Genomic DNA, 17,209 nt, shown 5'->3' with positions numbered 1-17,209 from the left:
CTCACTTGTTTTTCCCATTATTCATTTGAAAGTTATATACTCCATTTCTACTATTTTAGTGGTTTCCATAAATGTTTAGAATCCATATTCAATATAACAACGTTTAAAGCTAATCAATATCTCTACATTCCCCAACAATACCAGGAGCCTAGAGTGCTTTAACTTAGATTCCCCTCCCCTACTGTGTTACTTGTCGTTTAGTCCAGAAGTTTAGTCTCTTCTCTTTCTAGTTCTTATATTCAGTGTTATCATTATTTTAAGCAAGGAACTTTTTATATTCATCTACATGTTTACTATTTTCTTTGCTTACCATTATTTCTTGCACCTCAGACCTTTATTTAGGAAAAAGTTGTCCTTTTGCTTAAAATATAACCTTTGAAAGTTCATTCTATAAAGCTCTGTTGGTGGTAAATTCTCTGGTTTTGTTTGTCTAAAATTGTCTTATTGATGGCAGCAGCTGCTAGTCATCACACTGGCTGCAGCAGGGAGATGTGGCTGGAGCCCTGCCCCTTCTGAGTTAAGGTACCAGCTCCTCAGGGGCCGCTGCAGCCGCCCAGAGAGGGGCTGCAGACCCTGGCCTTCGGTTCCATGGAGCAGGCAGAAGCCCCACCCTCCTGGACAGGGCTGCAGCTGCCCAAACTGCAGCTGTCTATCTGAGCCTCCCTGTGCTCTTGGGGGGTGCTGGGAGCAGGCAGGATCTCTGCCCTCCTGGGTGCAGCTGCAGCTGCCCGACCCCTGGCTGCAGGCCTGGGCCTCCGGCTTCGCAAAGCGAGCAGGTGAGAGTCGGAAGCATGTGGGAGCCCTACCTCTTCTGAGTTGGCGGGGCAGGATCTCCCCAGTGCAGCTTCAGGGTGTCCTCCCAGGTGCAGGACTCAGGCATCTGCAGCTTGCACCCTAGTGCAAGTCTCTACTTTTGTACCTCTTTAGGGCACTGACTTTACATTGCTAGTCTTTGCTTTTGTACCCGTTTAGGGCACTGATTAGTACCTCTCTAGGGCACTGATCTTATATTTCTTGTCTTCATCTGTCTCTCTACTTACCTCCCTCTCTCTCTCTCTCTACTTATCTCTCTCTCTCTCTACTTATCTCTCTCTCTCTACTTATCTCTACTTCTCTCTCTACTTCTCTCTCTCATCTCTCTCTCATCTCTCATCTCTCTCTACTTCTCTCTCTACTTTCTCTCTCTCTACTTCTCTCTCTACTTATCTCTCTCTCTACTTATCTCTCTCTCTCTACTTTCTCTCTCTCTACTTCTCTCTCTCTTATCTCTGTCTCTACTTATCTCTGTCTCTACTTATCTCTGTCTCTATCTCTACTTATCTCTGCTTTACTTACTTGTCTCTACTTACTTTCTTGTCTCTACTTATCTCTGCTTACTACTTATCTCTACTTACTGACTTATCTCTGCATCTTTCCTGGAAACCTTTTTTATAACCCGGGGTAGAGCTCAAAAATCCATCCTTTATGCTTCAGCAAGAGGCAAAACAGGGACCCCGAACCCGGCACCAGATTGAAGGGAACAGGGAAACCAGAGTTTGGCCCTTGCAAATTTCCACTCCACATCAGCATCACCCTCAATTCCCCGGAATGAATTGTTGATCATGGCAATTAACATATTTAGCAAAACAATGACCATTGTAACATTATAGACTCCATGAAGAACATAACCAATGTTTTCAATGAATTTATGGTTATAGTTGATGACCACTGATTTCACTTCAGAAAGTCCAAATATAGCCCAGAACTGTGTTTTAAAACTCTGTTGTGAAAACTTCATTTTGTTTTGCACCAATGTAGTAGGAGGAGAGGTTGAACATTCCCATCATAAAGGCCACAAACACCACAGTGAACACATTCAGCCCATATCATGCCTGTGTGCTTATTAAATCTGTTTTTCTCTAGCAGAGGCAGGTTAACCATGAAACTGAAGCTTCAAGATGACTTTACTTGCCCTATGCAAAGCAGCCTGTGATTTATTTTTTCCGGGGACTACTGCCAACCAGGCCTGTGTGTCAATCTATAAGCATTCAACAGCAGGTCTACTGTACAAATAGGTCTTTTGTCAGACACTTGATTAACCCAACATATGGCCTTTCCTGTTGGATTAGTACTACCAAAGCCTCCTGTTCTTTTCACTGTGCTGCTTCCCAGCTTTATGTCAACAACTGAGCAATTCTTTCTCCTAGGGAAGCAGACCACAGAGTTGAGGAACTAATAACTAATTGAATTTCTCTGGTATAATCAGAACCAATCATTCCCGTATGCACAGTGACACCTCTAGATCTTTCAAGTAATAGACTGTTCCCAAGGGCAAGGGTCCCCCAACTCCCGTGGGGACCCTCTCCAGTGGCTCCCCAGGAAGCAGGGAAATGAGAACTGTGCTGCAAAGGTCCACGGCAGCACTGCCCGCCGCGGTGGGAGACAATTGTTGCCATTTGTAAGGGCACTGGCTGTGCCAGATATGCCTCAGTTTATTGAGGTGCTCTCTGAATAAACAAGCCTCAGATTCCACTGGGTCTTAGTACTATCAGTTGCTCCAGGTTTTAATGTTGCAACTACAAGAGCGGTAAGTTTTGTAGCTAATTCATTTTCTCACCCATTAAGGGGAGAAAGAGGAGGTGACCAGTCGCTTAATTCAGCAGGTGGAGCCGAGAGGCTAGTAAAACATACTTTTTTTCAGTTTCCCTTTCTTTTCTTTGGTTTCCTCTGGTTTCTGTTCCCCACATTCAGAATCTGAAATTAGTTTTTTACACTCATCCTCCTCCTCCTCATCTGAATCTGCCTCATCATCTGTTTGAAATGGCTCAAGAGCTGCTTTTATTAGCACCCACATTGACCAAACCGAGACTGGAATTTTTGCTCCATCTTTATATGCTTTTTTAAAATCTCTGCCAATTCTCTCCTGTTCATCCAACTCCATAGTCCCTTGTTCTGGGAACCATAGGCAAAACTGCTTTACTGCACTAAAGAGAGATAACAAATTCTGAGCACTAACTTTCACTCCCCCTCTTCGTAATAAATGCCTTAAGAAATTTAAATAAGCAGAATGTCTGCTTTCACTTTGTCCCATTGTTACCTTGGTTCTTCCAAGCACTCAGCTTTCCCGCCGAGCTTCTTTTAGACACCTTTGGGTGTCCTCTGATGATGCGTCCTCTGCTTTCACACACTCTAGCCTTCCTTCACCGGCGTCTTTGTCACCCCACATTGAGCAGCCAGGAATGTTGGGGTGATCAGACCCAACACCAGGTCGTGGGGGTGACAAAGCCAGGTGGAGTCAAAGGATTGAGAAAAGCCAGTTTGAGAGAGAGAAGTGGTACCAGGGGGTCATCATGATCGTGGAGGCTGCAAAGGCCCTGAGCTCCGGGAGCCCACCCTATTTATTGGTAATCCAACAAAGAAACAGGTGGGGAGAATGTGGAGGTCAAAAGGGCAGGCACATGATCTACAGCTGTGTCAGTTTAGCGTTTATATGGAACATGTTCTGCTACTTGAGATCATGGGAATACAATGGATCTAGGAGCCTAGGAGGGCTAGAAGCGAGGAGCCAGCAAGTCTAGACACATTCCCGAGGACATTATGTCAGTCATGCAAGCCCTGCCTCAGCTTTCTTCCCAACCCTCGGCTTTTTTTCCTAACACTTTCTCTTTTACTAGAGATAAGGTCTCACTCACTCTGTTCCCCAGGCTGGAGGGTAGTGGTATGATCATGGCTCACTGCAGCCTCAAACTCCTGGACTCAAGTGATTCTCCCTCCTTAGCCTCCTGGGTAGCTGGTACTACTGGTGAGAGCCACCTACATGTCTCTTAACCATGAATTATGTTCACAAAAAGTCAAACCTCAGAGTCACTTTGTGTAGACCTGTGGTTACAAATTCTCAAAGGCGACTTTCTTTTTCTACTAATAACCCAGGCCCAACCACAAAAATTTCCTTTTGGTTTCCTTTGCTCTGATGTGAGTTTTTCTAGCTGGTCCATTGTCATCACGGGTATTGCTCTCCAAGGATCCTCCCTTGCGCTGGCAGGTTCATCTTCTGTCTCCCAGTAGCCATTAAAATAACCACTTCTAGGTTGCCAACATTGCTAAATGCATGGAGGGCAGTGAAGGTTTTATTGTCAGCTTTCTACTCTGATTTCCAGCTCCCTTTTAGTTTTGAATGATGAGAATTTCTTTGACCTTCTATGAGGTCATTTATACTTTTATCGATATGATTATCATATTTTATCTTGCATTTCCAGATGTTTGTATTGGAAGGAATGTTTTGGCTATCTAGTCCACCATGTTCCTGGATGTGTAAGTCCCCAAGGTGGTGTTCATTCCATCCCACAGTTGTTGGCATTTCCTAAGAATATCTCCTCAAGGGTTCCATGAGAAACAATTACATCTGCCGTGTATTCCTCACTAACAACCCCCTCCCCAATTTTGTTTTTAATTACTGTAGTCCTGCTTAACTCTTACTACACAAAAGAATCTTTATTCACCTCTCATCATCCTGCTACTTCAGACAACGCTTTAAAGGCACTGGTCCCACAGTTCTAGTTCATAAGTAGAATAAATGGAAAAAGAAAAAATGTGTGTGTGTGTGTGTGTGTGTGTACAGTGTGTATCTATCTATCTATATTAATGTCCTAACTACCAATACTTTGCATTTCCAAAATTGCACCTACTACCTCCATGCCCAGTTCCTGCATTTTACAAAAGCCTATTTGTGGTGAGCCTTCCTGGCTCTGGCAATAGCTTTGTCCTTTCCCATGCCACTGTGACAAAAACTGCAGCTACCGCTGCAATTTTGAAGTCCTCAGGATATCCACCCCTACTCTAAGAAACAGTTATCTGCCTAAGAACTCTGATTTCTCTGTTTGAGATATTAGGCAACTCTTTTCTGGCATCCACATCAATCAATTTTTGCAAGAATCTGATGATGTTTGTGATCACAGTCGGAGTCTGTGGAGCCCTACCTGTAAATTCCAGCTACCACTAAGATTTCAGATCAGCTGCCACTCCCCTGACTGTCAGTGAACTCACTGCAGCTTCAGCATGGATTGCAATCTCCATTCCAGGCCAGGCCACCACATACAGTTTGCAGGTTGTGCATTGAACAATTTTAAGAAACACTTGTCAATTGAAAAAAATGACAAGTTAAGTCTCAATCATTTTAGGAGGTTTATTTGCCAAAGATATAAGCGTGTGCGCCTGGGAGACAGGACTATGCCTTTCTCTGAAGTTGATTTTGAGGGCTCCAAATTTAAAGGGGAAAGAGCGGAATATTGAGAAGTACACAATTTCCATGTAAGAGGAGGGTAGGGAAAAATAGTCATTCATGCCTTTGTCTGGCTCAGTGAATCTACATTGTTTTACATAAGATGACATAGACAAATGAGGCAGAGGAAAACTGCAGGGAATCTGCATTTTACATAAGATAATATAGACAAAATGGGGCAGGGGAACATCAGATATGCATGTGTGTCTGGTGGGCTGGGAGTGACTCCACCTATAAAGATAAGCTATCATTTTACATTGCCATGGTGAAATTTTAACAGAAACACATTAAAAGATCTTGCAGCTCACTAGAAATTTCCTTGTGGGCAAAAATATGGGGGAGGCAAGTAGCTTTACCTCTTGTAGCCATCTTATTTAGGAACCAAAAGCGGGAGGCAGGTTTGTGTGACCCAGCTCCCAGTTTGACTTTTCCCTTTGGCTTAATGAGTTGGGAGTCTCAAGATTTAATTTCCTTTCACACACCATTCATATTGTGTTTATCATAGAAAAACGATAAGTACATATCATAGAAATGGTATGATAAATACGTATCATAGATAAATGATAAATATCATATTCTGGACAAAAAGCATTCAAGTGTCTTCATGGGAATTTTCTACTTCACACAGAGACACCAGGTGGGCTAGAAGCAGTTGCTCACACAGCTCTGTATTCCCATGTGCTCATTTCTAGACATATTGGTGCTTGGTCCATAGGAAGCATCAGCATGTTAAGCATTTGGGTCTAGGAAGCTGCAGGAAACAAAATACTCCTTTATTATCACAGGCAAGTCTGTGATATAAATGAGAATATAGAGCTGTGTTGGAGAATTCAGCAAAAAACAGGAGGGCTTTGTGAGACCTTCTCTCTTCTTATTCTTTGTCAGTTCTTCAGAGCAGACCTTTCAGTTTTAGGCAGAGAAATTAGATTCGAGCATGTATGCATGGAAACACATCTTTTAATAGGGCACCCTCTTCCACTGGCAAAGCATGCACCAATGAATCTTCCAAGCTATCAACAATGAGATTAAATACTAGTGTAGGTCCAGTGTAATGAGGGGGTATAGAAGTGTGTGTTCCCCCAGGAATAAAGTGGAAATGTAAAGAGAAGGAACTGTACACTCCCATTCCCTCATTTCTCAGTTATTGTTTTGATTACATTGCTTTGAGACTTAATAATACAATGAAGAAACAAAATGTTATAAGAAGTTATTACTTGAAAGAAATAAAACAGTATTGTTATTTGTAGGTAATGAAATTCAGGAAAATCCCAGAAGGGTGTACATATATAAAATAATCATACATTTATTTAAAGAAGAAATACATAAATGGCATTTAAAAGATATAAACAGATTCAAATAGATGTTAGAAAACAGTGGAGTTTGGTTGAAATTTCCCTTCCATCCCCCCTTCTTTCTTCCTCCCTCTCTCCCTTTACTTCCTTTCTTTGTTTTCTTTCTTTCCTTTTAAAACTATACTTCAAAAATTCATTATCTGAGATTAAAATTTTGTGACAAGAAGGCATTATTTGTAGTCACAAAAACTGAGAAATCAGCTTAAAACTAATAGTAACAATAACGACTCTAATAAATTAAAGATACATATTATGAATTAGGTTGGGGTCTGCATGACTACATAAGATAAATTATGAAATTATATTGGTATACAGAAAAGAATATTTCAGAAATTTCTTCTATACTGGTAAAGAAGTGAAATAGTTTCTCTAATGGATGGATTGCATTAATCAACATCAATAAAAATTCCCACCTAATTATATTATAGAACTCCATAAAATAATTCTGAAATTAATTTTGAATAAATTGGTAGGCAATAATAATAAATAATCTTTAAAAAAGAAGAAGAACAGAGTAAGGAAAAGGAGCTATTCCTTTCCCATGTTAGAATGCATTTTAAATGTGGTGCTGACATAAAAACAGAAATTTCAAATATTATGATGGAGTGGAAATCTATAAGTATATGAAATTAAACATAAAAATGTTATAATGAGATAAGAATCGTAAGTGAGATGTATATGTGTGTGTTTGTATATGTATGTACATTTGTGTATGTATGTGTGTGTATATATGTGCATATATATGTGTATATATGTGTGTGTATTCCATATATATGCACATATTGTATATACTTTGTCACTTCATCAATAAGCAGTACGTGAGCAGTTCAGTCACACAAAATGAAAATCAATAGCCATTTTAAAATCTAATATTGTTAGTCATAATAACAAATCCAAACCTTAGCAAGATCTCATTTATATCTACTAAACCCAAAAGAAAGAAAACAAGAATAATATTTAATTCAGGTATGTCTTCGAGATAACTGGCAAGTTCTTAACATTTTTTGGCATTGCTCATTAATTTATTTTGGATCCCTCTTTGACAATATGCGTTAAAATCCATAGAGATATTTATATCCTTTGTTCTAGTAAAGCATATCTTAAGGATTTATCTTAAAATAATTCAAAAGAGAGAACTATATTCATGATAATGTTTACTGCAGCATTAATTATAAAAATGGAAAATTGGAATAAACTGAAAATGTTCAACAACAGAGGCAATGGGTAGGGAAAGTCCCATTTTAAGACTGGGTTAAACAGCCTTTCGGCCGGAACCGCCATCTTCCAGTAATTCACCAAAATGACAAACACAAAGGGAAAGAGGAGAGGCACCCGATATATGTTCTCTAGGCCTTTTAGAAAACATGGAGTTGTTCCTTTGGCCACGTATATGCGAATCTATAAGAAAGGTGATATTGTAGACATCAAGGGTATGGGTACTGTTCAAAAAGGAATGCCCCACAAGTGTTACCATGGCAAAACTGGAAGAGTCTACAATGTTACCCAGCATGCTGTTGGCATTGTTGTAAACAAACAAGTTAAGGGCAAGATTCTTGCCAAGAGAATTAATGTGCGTATTGAGCACATTAAACACTCTAAGAGCCGAGATAGCTTCCTGAAACGCGTGAAGGAAAATGATCAGAAAAAGAAAGAAGCCAAAGAGAAAGGTACCTGGGTTCAACTAAAGCGCCAGCCTGCTCCACCCAGAGAAGCACACTTTGTGAGAACCAATGGGAAGGAGCCTGAGCTGCTGGAACCTATTCCCTATGAATTCATGGCATAATAGGTGTTAAAAAAATAAATAAATAAAGGACCTCTGGGCTGAAAAAAAAAAAAAAAGACTGGGTTAAACATTCTGTGCTTCTTTCTTTTGTTTTTTGGAGTGCAGTAACATAATCATGGCTTACTGCAGCATCAAACTCCTCGGCCTCCCAAGTAGCTGGGACTACAGGCATGGACCACCACACCAGGCTAATTTTTTAAACATTTTGTTAGAAACAGGGTCTCACTATGTTGCCCAGGTTGATCTCAAACGCCTGGGCTCAAGTGACCCTCCCACATTGTTTGTTACTATTTATCATGTAATTGCTGTGAAGCAGGTATTTTATATATGATCTCTAATTCTCACACTCATTCTGCAAGTTACGTATTTTTCATTCTCAATTTAAATTTTGAGATCTGGTGCTCTAGCAAGACTAAATAGCTTACTCAAGGCTAGTAAGTGGTGGAGCTGGACCTTGAACGCCTGCATGACAAGGCCTGCTTCCCTTGGCCTGGTCAAAGGGCAAAAGCCCTGCTTACAGTTCCTACTGAAGGAACAGCCTTTGGCAGGCACATTCTGTCCATGTGATTTCTGTGACCTTATCGAAATTGCCCTTCCTGCCAGATACCACCAGGCCTGGAGTCTGACCCAAGGGCAGCTAATCCACAGTCAGGCTAGTAGCTCATGATAGCGCTGTCATAGAAAGTTCTGTTAGATAGAGAAGAAAGGAATTATCTAAACTATCTAATTCCCTCTCTTACTAATTTAGCTTTGGAAATACAGAGCAAATCAAGCAGTTGTCAGGAGCTGAAGGTAGGAGAATGGGAGACAAGTATAGAAAGCATTTAAGAATGCATATGTTAACTGGATGAGACAGAACTAAATTGCTGTTGAGAAATTGATGCGCTTTCGCTAGAAAAAAAAAAAATAGAACTAAACTGCTAGATCACCAGCGGCAGAAAAACCAGGCAAGAAAAGGGATGGGTGGGAGGATGAAAACAGGTTCAAATCAGGCAGCAACGAATAGTAAAAATATGAAGTAAAGGGAAGTAATTGTAGACCATACTCAATTCTGCAAACACTGCCTATCCTATAGTATCAATATCCTTCATGATTGATATGGTTTTGACGTTTGTTCCCTCCAAATCTCATGTTGAAATATGACCTCCAATGTTGGAGTTGGGGTTTAAAGGGAGGTATTGGATCATGGGGGCAGATCCTTCATGAATGGCTTAGCATCCTCCCCTTGGTAATGAGTGAGTGCTTGCTCTGAGTTCCCGAACATGCGATCTGGTTGTTTGAAAGTGTGTGGCACCTGTCCGTGTTCTCTCTCTCTTGCTCTCAGCTCTTGCCATGTGATGCAGCTGTTCCTGCTTCACCTTTCACCACGACTGGAAGCTTCCTGATGCCCTCACCAGGAGCAGACCATGGTACCTTGCTTCTTGTACGGCCGGCAGAGCCATAAGCCAATTAAACCCCCTTTCTTTATAAATTACCCAGCCTCAGGTATTTATTTAGAGTGATGCAAAAACAGCCTAACATGATAATCTAGTTAAGTTACTTCTAGAGATTCATCTCCTGTATGTCCCTGCTTGACCTCTTAAGTCCGGCTACCCAAACAGCTTGCATGGAAAGTACAAGTGCACCGCGCCACGTATCAATTTATTGTCTCTCAGCTCCAGATTCACCCTTTTGCCTGAACTAGTAAGTACACCATGCTGCCCCTCCCTAGAGGGCATTTTCATTTGCCTAGCCAATTCCCTTGTGCCCTCCAAGACTTGGTGCAAGAGAAGCTTTCTCTAAGAAGCTTCCTGCGGTCTCCACCAGAGAAGCTTCCTGCGGTCTCCACCAGACTATATCCACCTGAGCACAACTCCATTGAGACTCTCTTGACTATTACAGCTTTATATCAAGGGAGTTTCGTCTGAGAGTTCTAAGTAATGAGCAGATATGAACTAAGCAGAAAACAGAAGAGATGCTCAAACGGCAACTGTAGCAAGAACTGACTCAGGAGCCAACACAGCACCAACCCCTCAACATGCCAGAGGAAAGTGCCCCCTCAAGAGAGGAAGGTAGATGCTTGGGTTACAATCATTTGCAAATCCCTATTTACTTCCTGAGTTTAAGTAGATATATTTTAAAATACAGCTTAAGATATGTACAGATGTATTATTAAAAGTGTGAAATAAATAGACCTTTTATCCATTTGTAACTCAGGCAAAACTAATCTGGTTCTAAGTTAATGAGAATGGCACACTGTAATAGCAATTTGTGTTATAAATGGTTCTTGAGGCAACCATCTGTACTATACAAATAAATTTGCCCCTGAAACTGCGAGGCGACACTCTCCCTGAGTCCTTCAGAGAATCCAGATGCAAACTTCCCTGGCTGACTGCCTTTGCTTTATCCATTTGGCTCACCAGTTTGTGAGCAAATATATATATAAAATTGCAAAAGTTGGCCTGGGACTCTAGAGTGAGGAAAAAAATAACAGTAATTTGTATTTATGTAGGTAGAATACTTGTACTAAATGATCAGTTAATTTCAAAATAGTATCTCATTCATTTCCACCATAATATCAAAAACCTGGGAAGTATAAACAAATATTTTAAAAGCATGATTTTGTAAGAAGTATTCCCAGCAGTCTATATTAGTGTGAATCAGATATGGGTGCTGTGATTTGTATGTTCCCAAGGAAATGTTCTTTTTACTCAGAAACTTGTTTTTTTTTTTTTAACCAACTGATTATTTCAGATCACATCAATTTTTATTTCTTCATCTGCTATGTCTAAGAGCTACTAAACAATGAACCTGAAACTAGAAATAAATAAAATCACAAGCCACAAACTTTATAACACAAGGAACATACAGCTTAGTTATTCTTCACAGTAACTTTGCACCGCTTCTAAAAATAAGACACATTTTTTTCATGCTTTTAAAAATGTCATTACAGATTTAATAAGGCTAATTGTAAAAAGATTGAAAATGTAGAAAAGTAAAACAAGAAACATGAAGTTATCTGCAATCTTAATACTCAAGAATAACTACTGTTAATACTTTGGTATATCTTTCAGCCTTTTTTAAATGCTCCTATTAATATATAAACTTTATGTAATTCATACAGATCTTGTTTTTCAAATGCTGCATAATTTGAATTTTCTGCAATGACTATTCTTTATAAACTTCATTTTAATGACTGCATACTTATATATTACATGAAACCATATACTTTGCCTTACTTCACCTCTTGCCTGTTTTCTCCTTCACAGTCCAGATTCCAGTTATACTCCATTAATTTCCATGTATCATGTTCTCCCTCACCCACCGATCCTGCACTTGCTGGCCATTCTAAGGCATTTTACATCTTTCCCCTCTCCATCCCTTCTGTGTCCCCACTTCTCCTCCTACTCCTTTTTTTCTAATTAATTCCTGATGGTCTTTGATGAAAGGATAGTGTGTAAGATTTTAAAAAGGAAAGGAAGCTTAGAATTAAGTCTTGGGTACCCCAATTTTTAGAAGAATATAGAAAAAAAAGACACTGAGAAATGGCTGAAGAAGAAAATCAGGAGAGTATAGCATCTTGGAAAGCAAGCAAGGGAAAAAAAGGTGTCAAAATTTAAAGACCAGTGGAACAGAATACAGTCCAGAAATAGACCCAAGCATTTATCATCAGTTGATTTCTTAACATGGGAGACGAGATAATTAAATAAGGAAAGGATAGTCCTTTCAACAAGGGGTGCTGGAATAACTAGATAGTCATACTGAGAACTCCAGCCATTACATCATACACAAAAATCAACTAAAATTAAATCATAGACCAAAATATAAGTGTGTAAACTATAAAACTTCTAGAAAAAAAAACATAGAATTAAAACCATTGAAATTTTGGAGTAGGTAAGAACTTTTGGATAAGACACACAAGTATGAACTGTAAGGGAAAAATTTCATAAAGTGAACTTCATCAAAATTAAGACCTTCTTGAACAACATCATTAAAAAATGAAAAGGAAAGTCATAAAGCAGGACTAAAAAAACTCACAACACATGTATCTGACAAAGGATTTATCTAGAATGTACAGAAAGCTCTTGCATCTCAACAATAAGAAGACAAAAACCCATTAAAAAAACCAAAAGATTTGAACAAACACTTCACAAAAGAATATACACCAGCTGGCACAAGACAGGGATGCCCTCTCTCACCGCTCCTATTCAACATAGTGCTGGAAGTTCTGGCCAGAGCAATCAGGCAGGAGAAGGAAATAAAGGGTATTCGACTAGGAAAAGAGGAAGTCAAATTGTCCCTGTTTGCAGATGACATGATTGTATATCTAGAAAACCCCATTGTCTCAGCCCAAAATCTCCTTAAGCTGATTAGCAACTTCAACAAAGTCTCAGGATACAAAATTAATGTACAAAAATCACAAGCATTCTTGTACACCAATAACAGACAAACAGAGAGCCAAATCATGAGTGAACTCCCATTCACAATTGCTTCAAAGAGAATAAAATACCTAGGAATCCAACTTACAAGGGATGTGAAGGACCTCTTCAAGGAGAACTACAAACCACTGCTCAATGAAATAAAAGAGGATACAAACAAATGGAAGAACATTCCATGCTCATGGGTTGGAAGAATCAATATCGTGAAAATGGCCATACTGCCCAAGGTCATTTATAGATTCAATGCCATCCCCATCAAGCTACCAATGACTTTCTTCACAGAATTGGAAAAAACTACTTTAAAGTTCATATGGAACCAAAAAAGAGCCCGCATCGCCAAGTCAATCCTAAGCCAAAAGAACAAAGCTGGAGGCATCACGCTACCTGACTTTAAACTATACTACAAGGCTACAGTAACCAAAACAGCATGGTACTGGTACCACAACAGAGACATAGATCAATGGAACAGAACAGAGCCCTCAGAAATGACGCCGCATAGCTACAACTATCTGATCTTTGACAAACCTGACAAAAACAAGAAATGGGGAAAGGATTCCCTATTTAATAAATGGTGCTGGGAAAACTGGCTAGCCATATGTAGAAAGCTGAAACTGGATCCCTTCCTTACACCTTATACAAAAATTAATTCAAGATGGATTAAAGACTTATATGTTAGACCTAAAACCATTAAAATCCTACAAGAAAACCTAGGCAATACCATTCAGGACATAGGCGTGGGCAAGGACTTCATGTCTAAAACACCAAAAGCAATGGCAACAAAAGCCAAAATCGACAAATGGGATCTCATTAAACTAAAGAGCTTCTGCACAGCAAAAGAAACTATCATCAGAGTGAACAGGCAACCTACAGAATGGGAGAAAATTTTTGCAACCTACTCATCTGACAAAGGGCTAATATCCAGAATCTACAATGAACTCAAACAAATTTACAAGAAAAAAACAAACAACCCCATCAAAAAGTGGGCAGAGGACATGAACAGACACTTCTCAAAAGAAGACATTTATGTAGCCAAAAAACACATGAAGAAATGCTCATCATCACTGGCCATCAGAGAAATGCAAATCAAAACCACAGTGAGATACCATCTCACACCAGTTAGAATGGCCATCATTAAAAAATCAGGAAACAATAGGTGCTGGAGAGGATGTGGAGAAATAGGAACACTTTTACACTGTTGGTGGGACTGTAAACTAGTTCAACCATTGTGGAAGTCAGTGTGGCGATTCCTCAGGGATCTCGAACTAGAAATACCATTTGACCCAGCCATCCCATTACTGGGTATATACCCAAAGGACTATAAATCATGCTGCTATAAAGACACATGCACACGTATGTTTATTGCAGCACTATTCACAATAGCAAAGAGTTGGAACCAACCCAAATGTCCAACAATGATAGACTGGATTAAGAAAATGTGGCACATATACACCATGGAATACTATGCAGCCATAAAAAATGATGAGTTCGTGTCCTTTGTAGGGACATGGATGAAACTGGAAAACATCATTCTCAGTAAACTATCGCAAGGACAAAAAACCAAACACCGCATGTTCTCACTCATAGGTGGGAATTGAACAATGAGAACTCATGGACACAGGAAGGGGAACATCACACTCCGGGGACTGTTGTGGGGTGGGGGGAGGGGGGAGGGACAGCATTAGGAGATACACCTAATGCTAAATGACGAGTTAATGGGTGCAGGAAATCAACATGGCACATGGATACATATGTAACAAACCTGCACATTGTGCACATGTACCCTAAAACCCTAAAGTATAATAAAATAAAATAAATAAATTAAAAAAAAAAGAATATACACCAGCAGCCAGTGAGCACAAGAAAAGATGTTCAACATAATTAGTTGATATAGTTTAGATGTTATCTCCTCTAAATCTCATGTTGAAATATAATCCCCAGTGTTGGAGGTGTGGCCTGGTGGGAGGCATTTGGGTCATGGGAGAAGATCTCTCATGGCTTGGTGCTGTTTTCATGATAGTGGTCATCATGGATAGAGTTCTCATGAGATCTGGTCATTTAAAAGTGAGAGGCACCCTCCTCCCCACTCTCAGTCTTGCTCCTGCACTGACCATGTAAGATGCCTATGCCTGCTTCACCTTCTTCCACGAGTAAAAGCTCCCTGAGGCCTCCCTAGAAGCCGAGCAGATGCTTGTGCCATGCTTGTACAACCTGCAGAACTGTGAGCCAATTAAATATCTTTTCTTTATAAATCACTCAGTCTCGGATATTTCTTTATAGCAACACGAGAATGGCTTAACAGAAAATTGGTGCCAGGAATATGATATTGCTGTAAAGATACCTGAAAATGTGGAAGCAGCTTTGGAACTGGTGTTGGGCAGAGGTTGGAAGAGTAAGGAGGGCTCAGAAGAAGACAGGAAGATGAGAGAAAGTTTGGAACGTTTTAGAGACTGGTTAAGGTGTGACCAAAATGCTTATAGTAATATGGACAGTGAAGCCAGGCTGATGAGGTCTCAGATGGAAATAAGAAACTTATTGGGAACTGGAGTAAAGGTTACTCATGATGTGCCCTAGCAAAGAACTTGGCTGCATTGTTTTCATGTCCTAGGGAACTGTGGAAGTTTGCACTTAAGAGTAACAACTTACAGTATCCAGCAGAAGAAATTTCTAAGCAGCAAAGTGTTCAAAATGTGGCCTGGCTGCTTCTAAAAACCTTCTCTCAGACACAGGAGCAAAGAAATGAGTTAAAGTTGGAAGTCCTATGAAAAGGAGAAGCAGAGCATACGAGTTTGGAAATTTTGCAGCCAGGTCATATGGTAGAAAAGAAAAGCCCATTTTTAAGAGAAGAATCCAAGTGGTTGAGTAGCAACAAGTTGCTAGAGAAATTTGCATAACTATAAGGGAGCCAGATGCTAATACCAAGACAGTGGGAAGAAGACCTTAAAGGCATTTCACAGATCTTCAAGGCAGCCCCTTCCCATCATGGGCCCAGAAGCCTAAGAGTACTTAATGGTTTTGTGGGCCAGTACCAGGGCACCACTGCCCTGCACCACCCCAGGAGACTGCTCCTTGTATCTTGTCTGCTCTCCTCCAGCCTCAGCTCAAAGAGCCCCAAATACATCTCAGGTCACTACTTCAGAGGGTGTGAGCCTTGGCAGCTTCTACATGTTGTTAAGCCTGTAGGCATGCAGAGTGCAGTAGTAAAGTAGACTTGACAGCCTCCACCTAGATTTCAGATGATGTATGGAAAAGCTCAGGTGCCCAGGCAGAAGCCTGCTGCAGGGGTGGAAACCTCATAGAGAACTTCTACTGGGGCAGAGTAGAGGGGAAAATGTGGGGTTGGAACTCCCACAGAGTCCCCACTGGGGCACTACCTAATGGAGCTCTGGGAAAGGGATGGCAGAGGCATATCAAAACAGAGTGACTCCATTGTTGAATAACAGCTGGTAAAATGAGGCTGAGACTTGCTGGGTTGCATTCCCAGAATATTAGGCCTTCTAAGTCTAACCTTAGACTTAGGGTGAGATAAGAGGTCAGCACAAGCTACAGGTCACTAAGACCTTGCTGATAAAACAGCATGTGGTAAAGAAGCCAGCCAAAACCCACCAAAACCAAGATGGCAATGAAAGTGAACTCTAGTTGTCCTCGCTGCTCATTATATGCTAATTATAATGTATTAGCATGTTATAAGACACTCCCACCAGCACCATGACAGTTTACAAATGCCATGGCAAAATCAGGAAGTTATCCTATATGGTCTAAAAAGGGGAGGAAACTTCAGTTCTGGGAATTGCCCACCCTTCCTGGAAAGCTCATGAATAATCCAGCCCTTGTTTAGCATATAATCAATAAATAACTATCATTGGTGGAGCAGCCCATGCCACTGCTCTGCCTTTGGAGTAGCCATTCGTTATTCCTTTACTTTCTTTATAAATTTGCTTTCATGTTACTATATGGACTTGCCCTGAATTCTTTCTTGTTTGAGATTCAAGAATCCTCCCTTGGGGTCCAGATTGGGACCCCTTTCTGGTAACAGGGCCACCATCCTCAAGACCGCAGAATGGGAGATCAAACAGCAGCTTGCACCCTGCACCGGGAAAAGCCACAGGCACTCAGCTCCAACCTGTGAAAGCAGCTCGGGGGCTGAACCCTGCAAAGCCACAGGGCAGAGCTGTCCAAGACCTTGGGAGCCCACCCTTTTACCAGTGTGCCCTGGATGTAGGACACAGAAGTCAAAGTAGATTATTTTGGAGCTTTAAGATTTAATGGCTGCCCTTCTGGGTTTCAGACTTGCATGGGGCCTATTGCCCCTTTCTTTTGGCCAATTTTTCCCTTTTGGGATGCAAATGTTTGCCTGATGTCAGTACTTTCATTGTATCTTAGAAGTAAATAACTTGTTTTG

At 40.5% G+C, this 17,209-nt stretch overlaps 1 protein-coding gene across 1 annotated transcript; it reads left to right on the top strand.

Moving 5' to 3' along the window:
• Positions 1–7,871: 7,871 nt before the first annotated feature.
• LOC116477079 (large ribosomal subunit protein eL21) lies at positions 7,872–8,432 on the top strand. Its single transcript, XM_032167737.2, has one exon. The coding sequence runs from the start codon at positions 7,910–7,912 to the stop codon at positions 8,390–8,392; it is 483 nt and encodes a 160-aa protein (XP_032023628.1). The 5' UTR covers positions 7,872–7,909; the 3' UTR covers positions 8,393–8,432.
• The last annotated feature ends 8,777 nt before the right edge of the window (positions 8,433–17,209 follow it).

The sequence above is a fragment of the Hylobates moloch genome, unplaced genomic scaffold, assembly GCF_009828535.3.
Source record: "Hylobates moloch isolate HMO894 unplaced genomic scaffold, HMol_V3 SCAFFOLD_11, whole genome shotgun sequence".
Lineage (NCBI taxonomy): Eukaryota > Metazoa > Chordata > Mammalia > Primates > Hylobatidae > Hylobates > Hylobates moloch.
The sequence above is the reverse complement of the archived record's forward strand: the minus strand, read 5'-3'. Positions and strand labels throughout refer to the sequence as shown.

Bases quoted from the DNA above. Each gene is read 5' to 3' on its own strand.
- LOC116477079 (XM_032167737.2), top strand. From the start codon at position 7,910: ATGACAAACACAAAGGGAAAGAGGAGAGGCACCCGATATATGTTCTCT.